The 13400-nt window shown below is 51.0% G+C and overlaps 5 protein-coding genes across 5 annotated transcripts; 4 read left to right on the top strand and 1 right to left on the bottom strand.

The window, feature by feature from the left end:
* Nucleotides 1-1567: 1567 nt before the first annotated feature.
* ALT_6568 (acyl--CoA ligase) lies at nt 1568-3635 on the top strand (the record flags this gene model as incomplete). The annotated part of the gene is made up of 6 exons (XM_033558075.2): nt 1568-1843; nt 1911-2291; nt 2351-2623; nt 2693-2855; nt 2918-3240; nt 3306-3635. 6 exons carry the CDS (start codon nt 1568-1570, stop codon nt 3633-3635), a joined length of 1746 nt encoding a protein of 581 aa, XP_033413966.2.
* A 412-nt stretch (nt 3636-4047) lies between these two features.
* Nucleotides 4048-5595, top strand: ALT_6567 (WD40 repeat domain-containing protein; the record flags this gene model as incomplete). Its single annotated transcript, XM_033558074.1, has 1 exon — nt 4048-5595. One exon carries the CDS (start codon nt 4048-4050, stop codon nt 5593-5595), a length of 1548 nt encoding a protein of 515 aa, XP_033413965.1.
* Nucleotides 5596-6092: 497 nt separating this feature from the next.
* ALT_6566 (NADH dehydrogenase [ubiquinone] 1 beta subcomplex subunit 3) lies at nt 6093-6398 on the bottom strand (the record flags this gene model as incomplete). The annotated part of the gene is made up of 2 exons (XM_033558073.1): nt 6093-6249; nt 6307-6398. The coding sequence occupies 2 exons, from the start codon at nt 6396-6398 to the stop codon at nt 6093-6095; spliced, it is 249 nt and encodes an 82-aa protein (XP_033413964.1).
* Nucleotides 6399-6749: 351 nt separating this feature from the next.
* On the top strand, nt 6750-8319 carry ALT_6565 (CCR4-NOT core DEDD family RNase subunit POP2; the record flags this gene model as incomplete). The annotated part of the gene is made up of 2 exons (XM_033558072.1): nt 6750-7259; nt 7327-8319. The coding sequence occupies 2 exons, from the start codon at nt 6750-6752 to the stop codon at nt 8317-8319; spliced, it is 1503 nt and encodes a 500-aa protein (XP_033413963.1).
* Nucleotides 8320-9423: 1104 nt separating this feature from the next.
* ALT_6564 (peroxisomal copper amine oxidase) lies at nt 9424-11586 on the top strand (the record flags this gene model as incomplete). The annotated part of the gene is made up of 3 exons (XM_033558071.2): nt 9424-9877; nt 9936-11186; nt 11240-11586. 3 exons carry the CDS (start codon nt 9424-9426, stop codon nt 11584-11586), a joined length of 2052 nt encoding a protein of 683 aa, XP_033413962.2.
* Between the last annotated feature and the right edge of the window lie 1814 nt (nt 11587-13400).

Raw genomic sequence — 13400 nt, 5'->3', positions numbered from 1 at the left:
TCTGTCAAGCGTATATAGTTGATATTCCCCTCATTGAATTTGATAAAACCTGCTAAGCTGCGGCGTAAAGGATAAGAAGATGAGAGAGGAAGACAGAGTTGTTCTCTTCCTTGGGATATTAATCACTGATAGTCACGAGACTGGCGCCTTACCCTGAAGGGAAAGAGGGAGAAGGACAGTAATTCATATGTACACCGTCCTTAAATCACAGAAAGATTAGCAACCGTGAGAGAATTCCCTCAGAGATGTGGCAGAAGTGGAAAAGATGCAGCTATATCTGATATCTAATTAACTTTTCTGAATATAGCTATGATAAGGTGGTGCTAAGGATCTGATCGAGATAGGTATAATGAAGAATGAACAAGTCGAATTAAGGGACTCTTTCGATGAATTTAGGAAGGAGTATGAGGAGAAAGGAGGGCTCTATAAAGAGGTAGCAATCTCTATAGAATATTATGTTTCTGTGAAAACCGTTTAATTCCAGTTCGGTGGAGCTATCACGATCACAGTCCTTGTCATAGACCACGATGGATTGCTTACCACGGATATATTACCTACTAACTCACGACTCTGGGCTCATGAACCACTGAAATAGGTCGCGGCGAGAGAGGGCAACTTAATGCCAATCTCTATGTACGATCAAAAAGAGAGGTAGTCATTGAGGTCCATCCAATGACTCCGTGCCGATAGAGCATATGACATGCCTCGACAATAAGATATATACCGCCGATTAACAGCAGGGTTTGATGTGGAATGCTTAGCAGTTGGAGGAAGATATTTTGCAACCATGAGCTTGATTTATTCTGAAGTCATGGCCTGTGCAATGGCAAAAGCCAATACTAGTGCTTCTTTTGTGGGAAAGAAAGGTAAAAGACGGATGCATCATGTTCATGTACTACCGAGTTCATAACTACAGTTGTTAAGCAGCTCCCCCAGCCATGGATCTGTAGATCCGTGAGCTAAACTGTACCTGTGCGGGTTAGTACTAGTTAGTACTAGTAAAATTATGTAGTTGTGGACCGTTCAAGCCACTGCAATTCCAAGAGGCCAAGTTGGAGACTGTCCAGATTTTGGAGATTTCCCTCGGCTGTTCTTCGTCCGCAGACTGCGCAGACAAGCTCCTGTGGGATTGGGATCCCTGTATGCCGGCAGAAAGCTGGTTATATCTGCTTGGTATATATTTCAAACAATAAATGTAAACATTAACCTTGATAATTGAATAGGAAGGGTTTCCTCAATCTCGTGTTCGTGGCTATATCTTCGGCAAGGTAACACGGGATGAGGCCAGTTGAGCCGAAGACACCGAACTAGTAAAGTAGCATAGAAGCTTTCCCCGCAGTGCCACGAAAAAGAAGCCGGTGTCAACTACTTAAGAATCAAGACCTCCCCGACTGCCCGGTTACATCCAAAGCTGCTGACTAGCTGAGTAGACTAATCAGTAATCAGTATAACTAATTATCTTTACCGAGGACTCTCTGCTGCAACCATCAATTCTCTTTTGTTTTTCCTCGGCTTCTTTCCCTTCTCCAACCTCTCGCAGGCCACGTAGGTTACTGAAGCAACAACCATGGTCTTTCTCCCACCAGCCACGGCGGGCGAGCTGGCCCCAATTCCCGACAACATTCCCATCAGCGAATTTATGCTGAATGAGAAACATGGCCGTCACCCTGCTGGCCAGTCGAGAGATCCGTACACCTGCGGACTCACGGGGAAATCTTACTCCTTTCCCCAGGTTGCTGAACGTGTCGACCTTCTGGCGCGGGCGCTTGCCAAAGAGTTCAGCTGGGCACCGAACAGCGGTACCGAATGGGACAAGACTCTGGCGATTTTCAGCTTAAACACTGTAAGTGATTGCATCCTAGATCGCTCAGAGATTGCCAATGTTATCCATGGATTCCTGACGGTTCTAGGTTGACACACTGCCCTTATCCTGGGCAGTCCACCAGCTTGGTGGTGTCGTGTCACCGGCCAATGCGGCATATTCGGCGGACGAGTTGAAACATCAGCTGCTTGACTCCAAGGCAAAGGCGTTGTTTACCTGCGCTCCTTTGCTTCCTACATCTCTGGAAGCCGCTGCAATGATCGACTTCCCGAAGGATCGGATCTATTTGCTGGAAGTACCCCCCCAGGCGGGCGGTGGAAAGGAAGCTGGATCCGGCTTCAAGACCGTGTCTCAATTGATAGAGACCGGGAAATCGCTCCCCAAAGTGGAAAAATTGAATTGGAGCGCAGGTGAGGGCGCTCGTAGAACCGCTTTCCTGTGTTACTCCAGTGGAACGTCGGGTCTGCCTGTAAGTAATCAAAATCTTACTGTACAACCCGACTACGCTGACGTTTTATTCGTTCTTAGAAAGGAGTCATGATCTCTCACCGTAATGTCATCGCGAATACCTTGCAAATTACAGCGTCTGAGAAAACATGGCGGGACTCCCTGACTCCAACTGGCGGACCACGATACACCGATATCGCACTGGGTCTTCTGCCCTACAGTCACATTTACGCACTGGTGGTTATTTGCCATGCCGGGCCTTTCAGAGGCGATCAGGTCATTGTCCTGCCGAAATTCGAGCTCAAATCGTATCTCTCTGCAATTCAACAGTTCAAGATCAGGTCCCTCTTCTTGGTAAGTGGCATCAATTCGTAGAGCGAAGATACACTAGAGCAAATGCTGACCGAGTATACCTTCTCCAAGGTTCCTCCAATCATTATTACCATGCTGCGAAACCAGGACGTTTGCTCCAAGTTCGACTTGAGCTCGGTCACCTCGTTATTCACAGGTGCAGCACCATTAGGAATGGAGACGGCGGCAGATTTCAAGAAGATCTACCCGAAAGTCATAGTTCGTCAGGGCTACGGTAAGCATTGACTCGAATCAAAGCGCAAGACATTCGGCCGGACTCTAACCCCGACAATGTAGGTCTCACGGAGACGTCGACTGTCGTTTGCTCAACCCATCCCACAGACGTATTCCTCGGCTCATCCGGCGTCTTGCTGCCTGGTGTTGAGGCACGCATCATGACCCCCGAGGGCAAGGAGATAACCAGCTACGACACACCTGGTGAACTCGTCGTTCGCAGCCCAAGTGTCGTTTTGGGTTACTTGAACAATGAAAAAGCTACCAAGGAAACATTCGAGGACGGATGGATGCGCACCGGTGACGAGGCCATCGTTCGGGTGAGCCCGAAGGGTGCGGAACATATCTTCATCGTCGATCGAATCAAGGAGTTGATCAAGGTCAAGGTCTGTTCACCCCGGGGATGTATAGCTTCGCTAGCACTCAGTTTCGAATGACTAATACATCGTAGGGCCTACAAGTCGCTCCAGCGGAGCTAGAGGCTCATCTGCTCACCCACCCAGCAGTCGCAGACTGCGCCGTGATCGCTATCCCGGACGAGGCCGCTGGTGAAGTGCCCAAGGCCATCGTGGTCAAGTCTGCCTCCGCTGGCAATGACGATGAAGCTATTATCCAATCTATCAAGAAGCATGTGGAGGTCCACAAAGCTAGACACAAATGGCTCAAGGGAGGAGTGCGCTTCATCGATGTTATTCCCAAGAGCCCGAGCGGCAAGATTTTGCGCCGAATGCTCCGTGACCAGGAGAAGGAGTTGCGGAGAAAGGCTGGGGCCAAGTTATAAACCATTCAACTAGATTCTGATGTCCTGTAGATAATTCCCAAAATATAATGTGCATATTTTCATACTATGATATATATAACATAGAGCAGAAAATACGATTCTTCAGTAGTTCAGTCTGCGCTACAAAAACAGCGAAAAGCATGTTTGCATTGTTTGACAGGGGCGCGGGGAGAAAATGAATTTCTAAGCGGGGTGTTGACTTATCGGACAGATACTGATTGATCAGCAAGAAAAAAACATTCGAAGCCCTTCTGTATAGGATTTGAAGGATCTTGTGCAGTGTATCCTGAGAATAAGAGGGGCAAACAGACTTCCAGATCAGCACCTTTCCCAAGAACCTTCTCTTCATCTTTCCGCCCTCTCTAGAGGCCGTTTTCATTTTACTCTTTTCAAGCCCTCATCAACCTTCAAAATGTCCTCTTCACAAGACCCCCACCGTGAGGCAGACCAAGATGCCTACATTGAGGCCGATGAGGCCGAAGAGATCTTCACTCGCGATGAAGACCACCCTATGGAGTCGGATCCCGAGGACGACGACCAAGCCATGACATACGAGGACCAAGAAATTACACTGCAAAACGACTCTTCAGCTCACTTCGACGTCCACTCAGACTCCGTATTCTGCGTCGCGCAACACCCCGTTCACAATAATATCGTTATCACCGGGTCTGGTGACGATACCGCGTACATCTTTGATTCGACGCCACGCGACGAGCGTCCCGTCCTCCCCCAGAGCTACGAGTCGAATCCGCAACCAAAGGGTGAACGGACGTCGCTGACGCCCATTGCCAAGCTGGATGGACACACGGATACTGTCAATGCGGTCGCGTTCACCGAGCCGAAGGGAGAATACATCGTGACGGCGGGCTTGGATGGCCGGCTGCGGGCATGGCGCGATAACTCCCCCCAGTTGACGGGACTCTCGTGGGTACTCGTCGCGGAGTCCCAGGAGGTGGAGGAGATCAACTGGGTTGCCGTTTGCCCCTGTCCAAATAATGACGAGGAGAAGCAGAATGTCATTGCTATTGGTGCGAACGACGGTAGCGCCTGGGTCTTCCGTATCAATCACAACGATTCCGCTGAGCCCATCTCCATGATCCAGACCTTCTTCCAGCACACCGCGTCCTGCACGGCTGGTGCGTGGACTCCCGATGGTAATCTGCTCGCCACCGTCTCCGAAGACGGCAGCTTCTATGTATACGATGTCTGGGGCGCCGCCGCGGCCGCTGGTATTTCCTATTCAGCCGGTACCAGCGCCGTTGTCGGCCTCACCGCCGAGGATCAGCGTTTCGCCGTTGATGGTGGGTTGTACTCCATCGCGATCTCGCCGGGTGGTGGTATTGCCGCTGTTGGAGGAGCCGAAGGCCACATCAAGGTGGTCGGTCTTCCTCGCCTTGTGTCCGCCGGTGGCGCGGCCAAGTCCAAAGCCAAAGGCCCTGCCAACCAAGCCGCAAGTGGTGCCTCTGCTGCCGGTACGATCATTGCCTCGCTACAGGCTCAAAGCGATGGCATCGAGACACTCTCTTTCTCCTCTCCGCCATTGACCCTTCTCGCCGCTGGCTCGGTCGACGGCTCAATTGCGCTGTTCGATGCCGCGCACCGGTTCGCCGTACGTCGGCATATCAAGGAGGCCCACGAGGGCGCTGCGGTCGTCAAGGTTGAGTTCCTCCAGACTAACCTGGCGGCTCTCGCTAGTCGCCCCGCTGCTGCGGCTACGCAGGGACGTCCGTGGCTTCTCACCTCCGCCGGCATGGACGGCGTCGTAAGACGTTGGGATGCTCGGGGCGGAACAGCAGCTGCGGCGGAGGGGTTGTTGAAAGAGTGGAAGGGTCATTTGGGTCTCGTGGAGAATGGAGAAGGCGAGCAGTCGGGAGGCATTATGGGTTTTGTTCAAGGCTTTGATGGGAAGCGGGTTGTCACCGCTGGTGATGATGGAGTTGCGTTGGTCTTTGAGGAATAATTGGCCTGCAGTAATAGAATACGTCGGATCATTCTTTATATGTATAGACAGGCAGCAGTTCATGACCCTGAAAAGTTAATGCATTTGACGACTCTAATGCTTCATCCAAGACAATTCATATTCCTTGCTCGCACATCCGAATACTGTGCTGAAGAAAGACAACCCTACGACCATCGCAGACCAGTAGATAGAAGAAAGCTCAGCAGTTTTGGTGTAACAGAACAAACAAGATATGTACATCGGTCAAATCAATCATCCCAAGCGCCATCTCTAAGATCGAGAGCCTCGTCATTGCCAACCCCCAGCAGCAGCAGTGCAGCCTTTCTTGCCAGCTCGTATCAAAAGCATACAGCCAGCCTCATGGCAATGAAGCCATTCCTCCCCATGAACCTTTTGCAACCGCGTCCATCCTTAACCGGGGTATCCGTGCTTGAGCCTCGACTCCCATGCATCCCACATCGGGCCCATCGTCCCCATCTCATTCGCACAAAGCACGCTTAGTGGTGTGCCTCACCGTGGTGGTGCTCGTCCTTGAGGAAGAAGTGCTCGTATGCGCAGTAACCGGCGAAAGCGACGCTAGCGATACCGAAGCCCGGGAAGATACGCTTGAAACGGTTGAAGCGGCTGAAGGGACCGGTGTATCTCCATGCTTCACTGCGGGGAGAGTTAGTAAGTGGTCAATTGGACAGTAGATAAAGATCGGAATCGTACTATCGGGCCCAGGGATCTCTCTTGGCGTAGACCGAGCGAGGGGAGGCCGCGGCCTTGAATTCGTTGATGTCGAAGCCGGTGGGGTTGGCCATGTTGGGTGGTGAGGATGGGAGGAATGTATGCGGACTTGGCGGGTAGAAAGGAGACGGAGGTGAGAGTGTGTCTCCGAAGTTCCGGATGTTCGCGAGAACAGGTGAAAGTAAGGTAATTATGGATTAATCTCCGCCGGCGAGGAACGGGAGAAGTTGAAGCTGTACAGGAACAAGAGAAGAGGGCTTGGCACTCGGGCAGTTGCGCTAGACCTAGTTCGGCGACGAGAGCTTGTCCGCCTTTGTGGTCTTGCAGCAGCGAGGGAATCTCCAGCGCGAAACTGGAACCCCATCGATTCCAACTCACTCTGATTATCAGATGCCTGGCTACAACCCCGCGCTGCACACGACAATATGCCACCTCCTGTCGGCAGATACGGGCCTTCTGGCCTGAGCGGTCCTTATACACATTTACAACAAGCGCATCTCCAGCAACAGCAGCAGCAACAGCAGCAACAGCAGCAAGCTCAACATCATCCGGCCCACGCCCAGTCGGCCAACACGGCGCTCCCTCCTCCCTCCCTTGGCGGCCACCCTGGTTTTGCGGCCGGCAACCCCAACACTAACATCAATCCTTTTACATTATCAGGGACAGGGATTGCAAACGGCATGTCTGTCGCTGGGTTTACGGGGGCTGGTGATGGAGGGGGCTCTGGCTTGGCGAGCCATGCGGCCCAGATCGGTTTCGCGAGAGGGGCACAGATGCAGCAACAGCAATTACTTCAGACTCACGATGGCCGGTTAGCTCTCGAGACGAAAGCGGGCGGCGTCAAGACTCGGATACGGGATGTATGGAAACACAATCTAGCCCAGGAGATGGCCGTGTTACGGCAGCTAGTCGAGAAGTACCCTTATATCAGCATGGTAAGGCTGCATTAGGATGACGATCCCGGATTTGATTAAGGATCAAAAGTACTGATGCCTCGTATAGGATACGGAGTTCCCTGGCATTGTTGCTCGTCCCATCGGATCATTTACGAATAAAGCCGATTATCACTACCAGACCCTTCGATGCAACGTTGACCTCTTGAAAATGATCCAGCTCGGCATCACTTTGTTCTCAGCCGACGGGGAAGTCCCTCCCCCCAATGCTACGGATGCAAATGGACAGCCATTGGGAAACAGCTTGGTACCCGCCCCTTGCACATGGCAGTTCAATTTCCGCTTTTCATTGGAGAACGACATGTATGCGCAGGAATCGACAGCCATGCTCGCCAAGGCCGGTATTGACTTCAATATGCACGAAAAGAATGGTATCGATCCCTTCGAGTTTGGAGCCCTTCTGATTAGTTCTGGACTCGTCCTACTCGACGATGTACATTGGGTTTCGTTCCATTCTGGCTACGATTTCGGCTACCTGATGAAGATCATGTTGTGCAAACCTTTGCCAGAGAACGAGGAGGATTTCCACACACTTTTGAAGATTTTCTTCCCGTCGCTATACGACATCAAATACTTGATGAAACATGCAGGACGAAATCAAGCAGTAAACGATTCGCCGCTGACTCCAGCCGCCGCGCAGATCTTGACGAGCCTGGGCCAAAAGTCCGGTCTTCAGGACATTGCAGACGAGCTCGGTGTGAAGCGGGTCGGCATTGCGCATCAGGCAGGATCTGACTCACTCGTCACGGGCGAGATCTACTGGAAGATGCGTCAGCTGATCTTCAATGGCAATATCGATGAGGCTAAGTACTCAGGGCAGATCTGGGGTCTCAACGGCCAGATGCCAGCACTGACCTATCATATGCAACCTCATCAAACACCGAATCTCAATGGAGCCACTATCTACTCGGCAGCCGGGACACCGAGCACACCCAATACTGGTCGACAAACTCCTCAACATCACGGTGGTAATTTAGGTGGTGCACTAACTCCTGGTGGTCCAGGTGGAGTCATGGGGGCGTTTCAAACAGGGAAGGCATGAGCGTTGTTTCATCGGGTCCATACTTTGCTTCTCTTGTTGTAAGGGTGTTAGATCAGGGTACGGTTCGGAGGGAGTTTATGACATGCTTTTGCATTTGGTTTCTCCTTGGGCCTCGTTTGTCCTGTATAGGCTTCTTCCTGTTGTCTCCTGTCCTTCGGACAATGCTTTGGGTGCGTTGACCGGCGTCCACCTTTCCTTTTCCCTTGTCCTCATAGTTCATCGCAGTATGTGATGGCTTTCGCTTTGGTGGTGGGACATGGATTTGATACGATATGATGGATGTACATAGCTTTGTGGCACAGCTTGTGCTATGTCATTGTTATTTCCTTTCGCATTTTCTTCCGCTATTCGACTGTTTCGGTTCATGATGAGGATCTATGGCTTTCGTGCCTTTAGTCTGCATTGGCAGTATTCGCGGGTGGTGTATTCGGTGTTTTGGTGGCGCGAATGAATGCTTTTAAGCTCCAGTGTCCTTGTCTTTTTGGTTCTCAAACGCTCTAGGCCCAAAATCACGATTCTGGGGCAGTTCGAGCTAAATTCCTTTCCTCCATTGAGGCACAATTGCAAGGTGGCACACGTAGTTCGGTGTGAGCTTGGCTCTGCAGACTGTACCTTATCCGAAGCAAAGCTCCAAGGTCCCCGCAAGCCCATCGGTATGCATTATTCATCGTATCCACGACGATTGAGAAACACTATTAGCAAATGCATCCGATATGATCCAGCGATGAGATACCCCGCTCTCTGAACGAAGCTCCATCCTGCAACTTGACTCGAGATGGAAGCACCAAGACAAGCGTCCCATTACCGCTTTGGGTCGAGCTTCAATACATTGCACGCTATTCCCGATCAGGAAACGCGATCCGGGCCCGTTATCGGGTGATAGCAACCATCATCTATGCAGTGGTCGAGGATGAGGTGTTAATGCAATCATGCAGTCATGGTTGCGGTTTATATTTGCTTTGTTCCCTGCTGGGGAGGATCTTTGATCTAAGTGTTTCAGTCAAGCATCTTTACAACAGCCGTACCTTATCTAAGGATATTGACAACTCCCATACATACTCTTTTGTTTCCTTGCTATATATCCTCATTGACATATAGTATAGTATGGTTCTTGAGCGCCTTCAGCAGCTGACCTACCAGGTCGGCGCCTCTTCACCTCCACCTCATCCCTTTGATCCCCTGTCAACAAAAGAAATTGACACGGCGGTCGCCATCATCCGCAAGGAACATGGCAAGGTCAATTTCAACGCGGTCACTCTGTACGAGCCTCGGAAGGCGGAGATGATGGCCTGGCTCGCAGATCCCAAGAATGCGCCTCGTCCAGCGCGTGCTGCCGATGTCGTTGTAATCGCGCCTGGCGGTAAGGTCTACGATGGCATTGTCGATCTGGATCAGAAGAAGATCGTCTCGTGGAAGCATACGCCGGGTGTGCAGCCGCTTATCACGATGGAGGATTTGCAGGAGGTTGAGCATATTGTTCGGAAGGATCCAAAGGTTATTGAGCAGTGTTGGATTCTTGGGATTCCGAAGGAGGATATGCACAAGGTTTACTGCGATCGTGAGTTACTATTCCCTGATTTGACTTGTGGCTTGAGTGTTTCTAATTTCTGGTATAGCTTGGACCATTGGCTACGATGAGCGCTTTGGGAGTGATGTCCGTCTGCAGCAGGCGTTGATGTACTACCGTCCCCATGTCGATGGCTCCCAGTACACATTCCCTCTGGACTTTTGTCCGATTTACAATGCGGAGACTAAAGAGATCATCCACATCGATATCCCACCAGTACGACGGCCCATTAGTAGGGCTCCGCCAAACAACTACCACCCAGCGGCAATCGATCAGGATGGCGGCTACCGGACAGACATTAAGCCAATCCATATCACTCAGCCGGAGGGCGTGTCTTTTAAGGTGGATGGACGCACCATCGAGTGGCAGAATTGGAGTATCCACGTTGGTTTCAACTACCGTGAAGGTATTGTGCTCAATAACATCACTTTCAGTGACAAAGGAAATGTTCGACCAGTCTTCTACCGTCTCTCCTTGGCGGAAATGGTTGTGCCATACGGCAACCCCGAGCATCCGCATCATCGCAAACACGCATTCGATCTAGGCGAGTATGGCGGTGGATACATGACCAACAGCTTGTCGCTCGGATGTGACTGCAAGGGCGCTATCCACTACATGGACGCTGCCTTTGTCAACCGTGCCGGTGCCAGCACCATCGTCAAGAACGCCATTTGTATTCACGAGGAAGATGCCGGTATCCTTTTCAAGCACACCGACTTCCGGGACGAATCTATCATCGTCACCCGTGGACGCAAGCTGATCATCTCTCACATTTTCACCGCCGCCAACTACGAGTACTGCGTTTACTGGATCTTCCACCAAGACGGCACCGTTCAACTTGATATCAAACTGACTGGTATTCTTAACACTTACGCCATGAACCCCGGTGAGGACACCAAGGGCTGGGGTACTGAGGTCTACCCCGGTGTCAACGCCCATAACCACCAGCACTTATTCTGTCTGCGTATCGACCCCAATATTGACGGTCCAAACAACACTGTCTTCCAGGTGGATGCAGAACGAGGCCCCGGAGAAGTCGGAAGCGCAGAGAACAAGTACGGCAATGCCTTCTACGCAAAGAAGACCAAATTCACCACACCCCTGGAGGCCATGTCGGATTACAATGGCGCCACCTCTAGAACCTGGGAGATGGCAAACACAAATAAGCTGAATCCCCACAGCAAAAAGCCGGTCTGCTACAAGCTCGTCAGCCGGGAGGTTCCCTCCCTGCTTCCCAAGGAGGGCGGGTTGGTCTGGAAGCGCGCCGGCTTTGCCAGACATGCTGTGCACGTCACCAAATGTAAGTATCCCTTGCGTCTTCGTGCGGTCAGCCAAACTGATAGTCTACGCCAGACTCCGATGATCAGGTCCACCCCGCAGGACGCCACGTCCCGCAGACTTCCGGTGAGCCCTCGGAAGGCCTGCCAGCGTGGATTGAATCAGCCGGCCCCAACTGCTCAATTGACAATACGGATATTGTCCTCTGGCACACGTTTGGCCTCACTCACTTTCCGTCTCCGGAAGACTACCCCATCATGCCTGCGGAGCCAATGACGGTGCTCCTCCGCCCTCGAAACTTCTTCGCTCGCAATCCGGCATTGGATGTCCCTCCTAGCTACGCGAGAACTCCTTCGCAGATAACCGCGGGAGCGAATGCATGTTCCTGCAAGAAGAATGATGGGTCCAGCGTTCAGGTCTGATGTGTGATTTGCTGAAGGTTATGGTGGTTGGCTTGATCGTTTGCATGGCAGGGATGTCTGTTTGCCGGCTTTGAGCGTCTTTCGTCCCATTTTTTCAGCACTTGTTTCTTATTGTATATACCATAATCTATTACCACTGAGTTTATTAGGTTATGCTCATGCAGATGTGGCAGATGCTATTGGCTCAATCGTATGACGCAGCCACCCGGTCATGGTATTCACTCCTAGAGATATCTGGCAACAAACAAGCTGGTGAATACGTCTTCAGATGGTATGTAGAGAGGAGACTATTGAATAAGTCCCTAAGCCATTCACTGCTGGGTATTCACTGCACCTTGGTTGCAGACTTCACTGGCATACATATTCCCTCAGCCACCCCCTTCTCCGTCCCTCATGCGCCTTCCATCCTCTTCCTTGCTGTATACTATACAGTCATCACGATGATTTCCGATGATGGCTTGTCTATGACCTCTCTCATTTGATCCCTCTCATCTTTGGCCTCACAAACCTTCTGGTTCGATTGGGTTCCCTAGTTCGTGCAGCATGAACCTGATTCGATTGAGATGCGTCTCCATCATTTGGGAGTGCTACATTCTCATCTCCATTTACTCACCAGTCTCAATGTATGCACCTCAACCCGTGTGGCCTTAATTTTTTGTTAGCCATCTCGCCATCGCCATATCTGAAGACTTGAGCAACTTCTCCACCTCCCCCAAAACAAAGCAGGCCTCTCTCGGAGCCCAAACGGAGGCTTACTTCTCACAGGCATTACTTTGGATAATGTCAACAGAGAACAGATAGTCTTGAGGACTGCAACGGACACCCAACCCAACTATTGGTGAGACATTCATATACACACTGTAGTCATACGCTAATCACCCCGGTTCTAAAAGAAACAGGACAAACTCTCCAGAATATGGTCAGACGACCCAGAATGGAGGTCTGGATCGAGAGCCCCGAGAAACATTCTCGGCCGTACGAGAAGCAACTTAGGGATGTATTCTCCGTTGCAAAATCAGGCATGTATCTTCTCGATTCCCAGCAGAGCTGAAGCTGACTTTCAACGTTGCAGTACAACTTGCCCGATACATGGACGATCTCAGGTTCCTTAACGAAACCCACGGTGATGTGTGGTCTCCCACAACACGGTTAGGGGACCACGAGCTGGATATTCCTCCTGGAAAAGAATGTGCTACGTGGATGCTCAATTGCCGATACGGCTTCATCGCCTCTGTAACCCTTTTGGATTGTCCCACAATAGGTATTTACTCATTTGAACTACCGTATGACTAGGGCTAATATGACATCGACACGTCAAGTCAGTGTAGTTGACGACGATAACTGCCAATACGGATTCATACCGACATATCTGGGGTGTTGACTGACGATGCCAAAGTATTTTCTTAAAACAGCAGGTATGTATTCCCATGCTCACCGATTGCATGCAATGACGCTTAGTCGATATCTAGGTCAAACCATAATATTGGAATGAAGTCCGGCTGCGAGACGGATGTTTGACAGTTACCAGTCTATTCGCCGTACTCTACAGTCTACACACAATTGAGTCTATAGGACCTCTCCGCCCGTGGTCTGATTTCTTCAGAGTTTCATATCAACTGATGAGCGTGAGAAGTAATCATATATTCACAGCAAGCACGCGATATCGAGGTGATAGCTCAGCACTCATACACTTCGAACCTGAGTCTATCGAGAACTGATCTGGACCTCGCGGCCTTCTCGCTGGTCCACAATTGATCGCCTGAAGCACAATGCCAATCGATCCGATTGGCGAATGGAACAGTCGGAGCCAAGTC

Source organism: Aspergillus lentulus, assembly GCF_001445615.1.
Source record: "Aspergillus lentulus DNA, contig: Alt12, strain: IFM 54703, whole genome shotgun sequence".
NCBI lineage: Eukaryota > Fungi > Ascomycota > Eurotiomycetes > Eurotiales > Aspergillaceae > Aspergillus > Aspergillus lentulus.
Note: the sequence above shows the minus strand (reverse complement) of the source record. Positions and strands in the feature narration are given on the sequence as shown.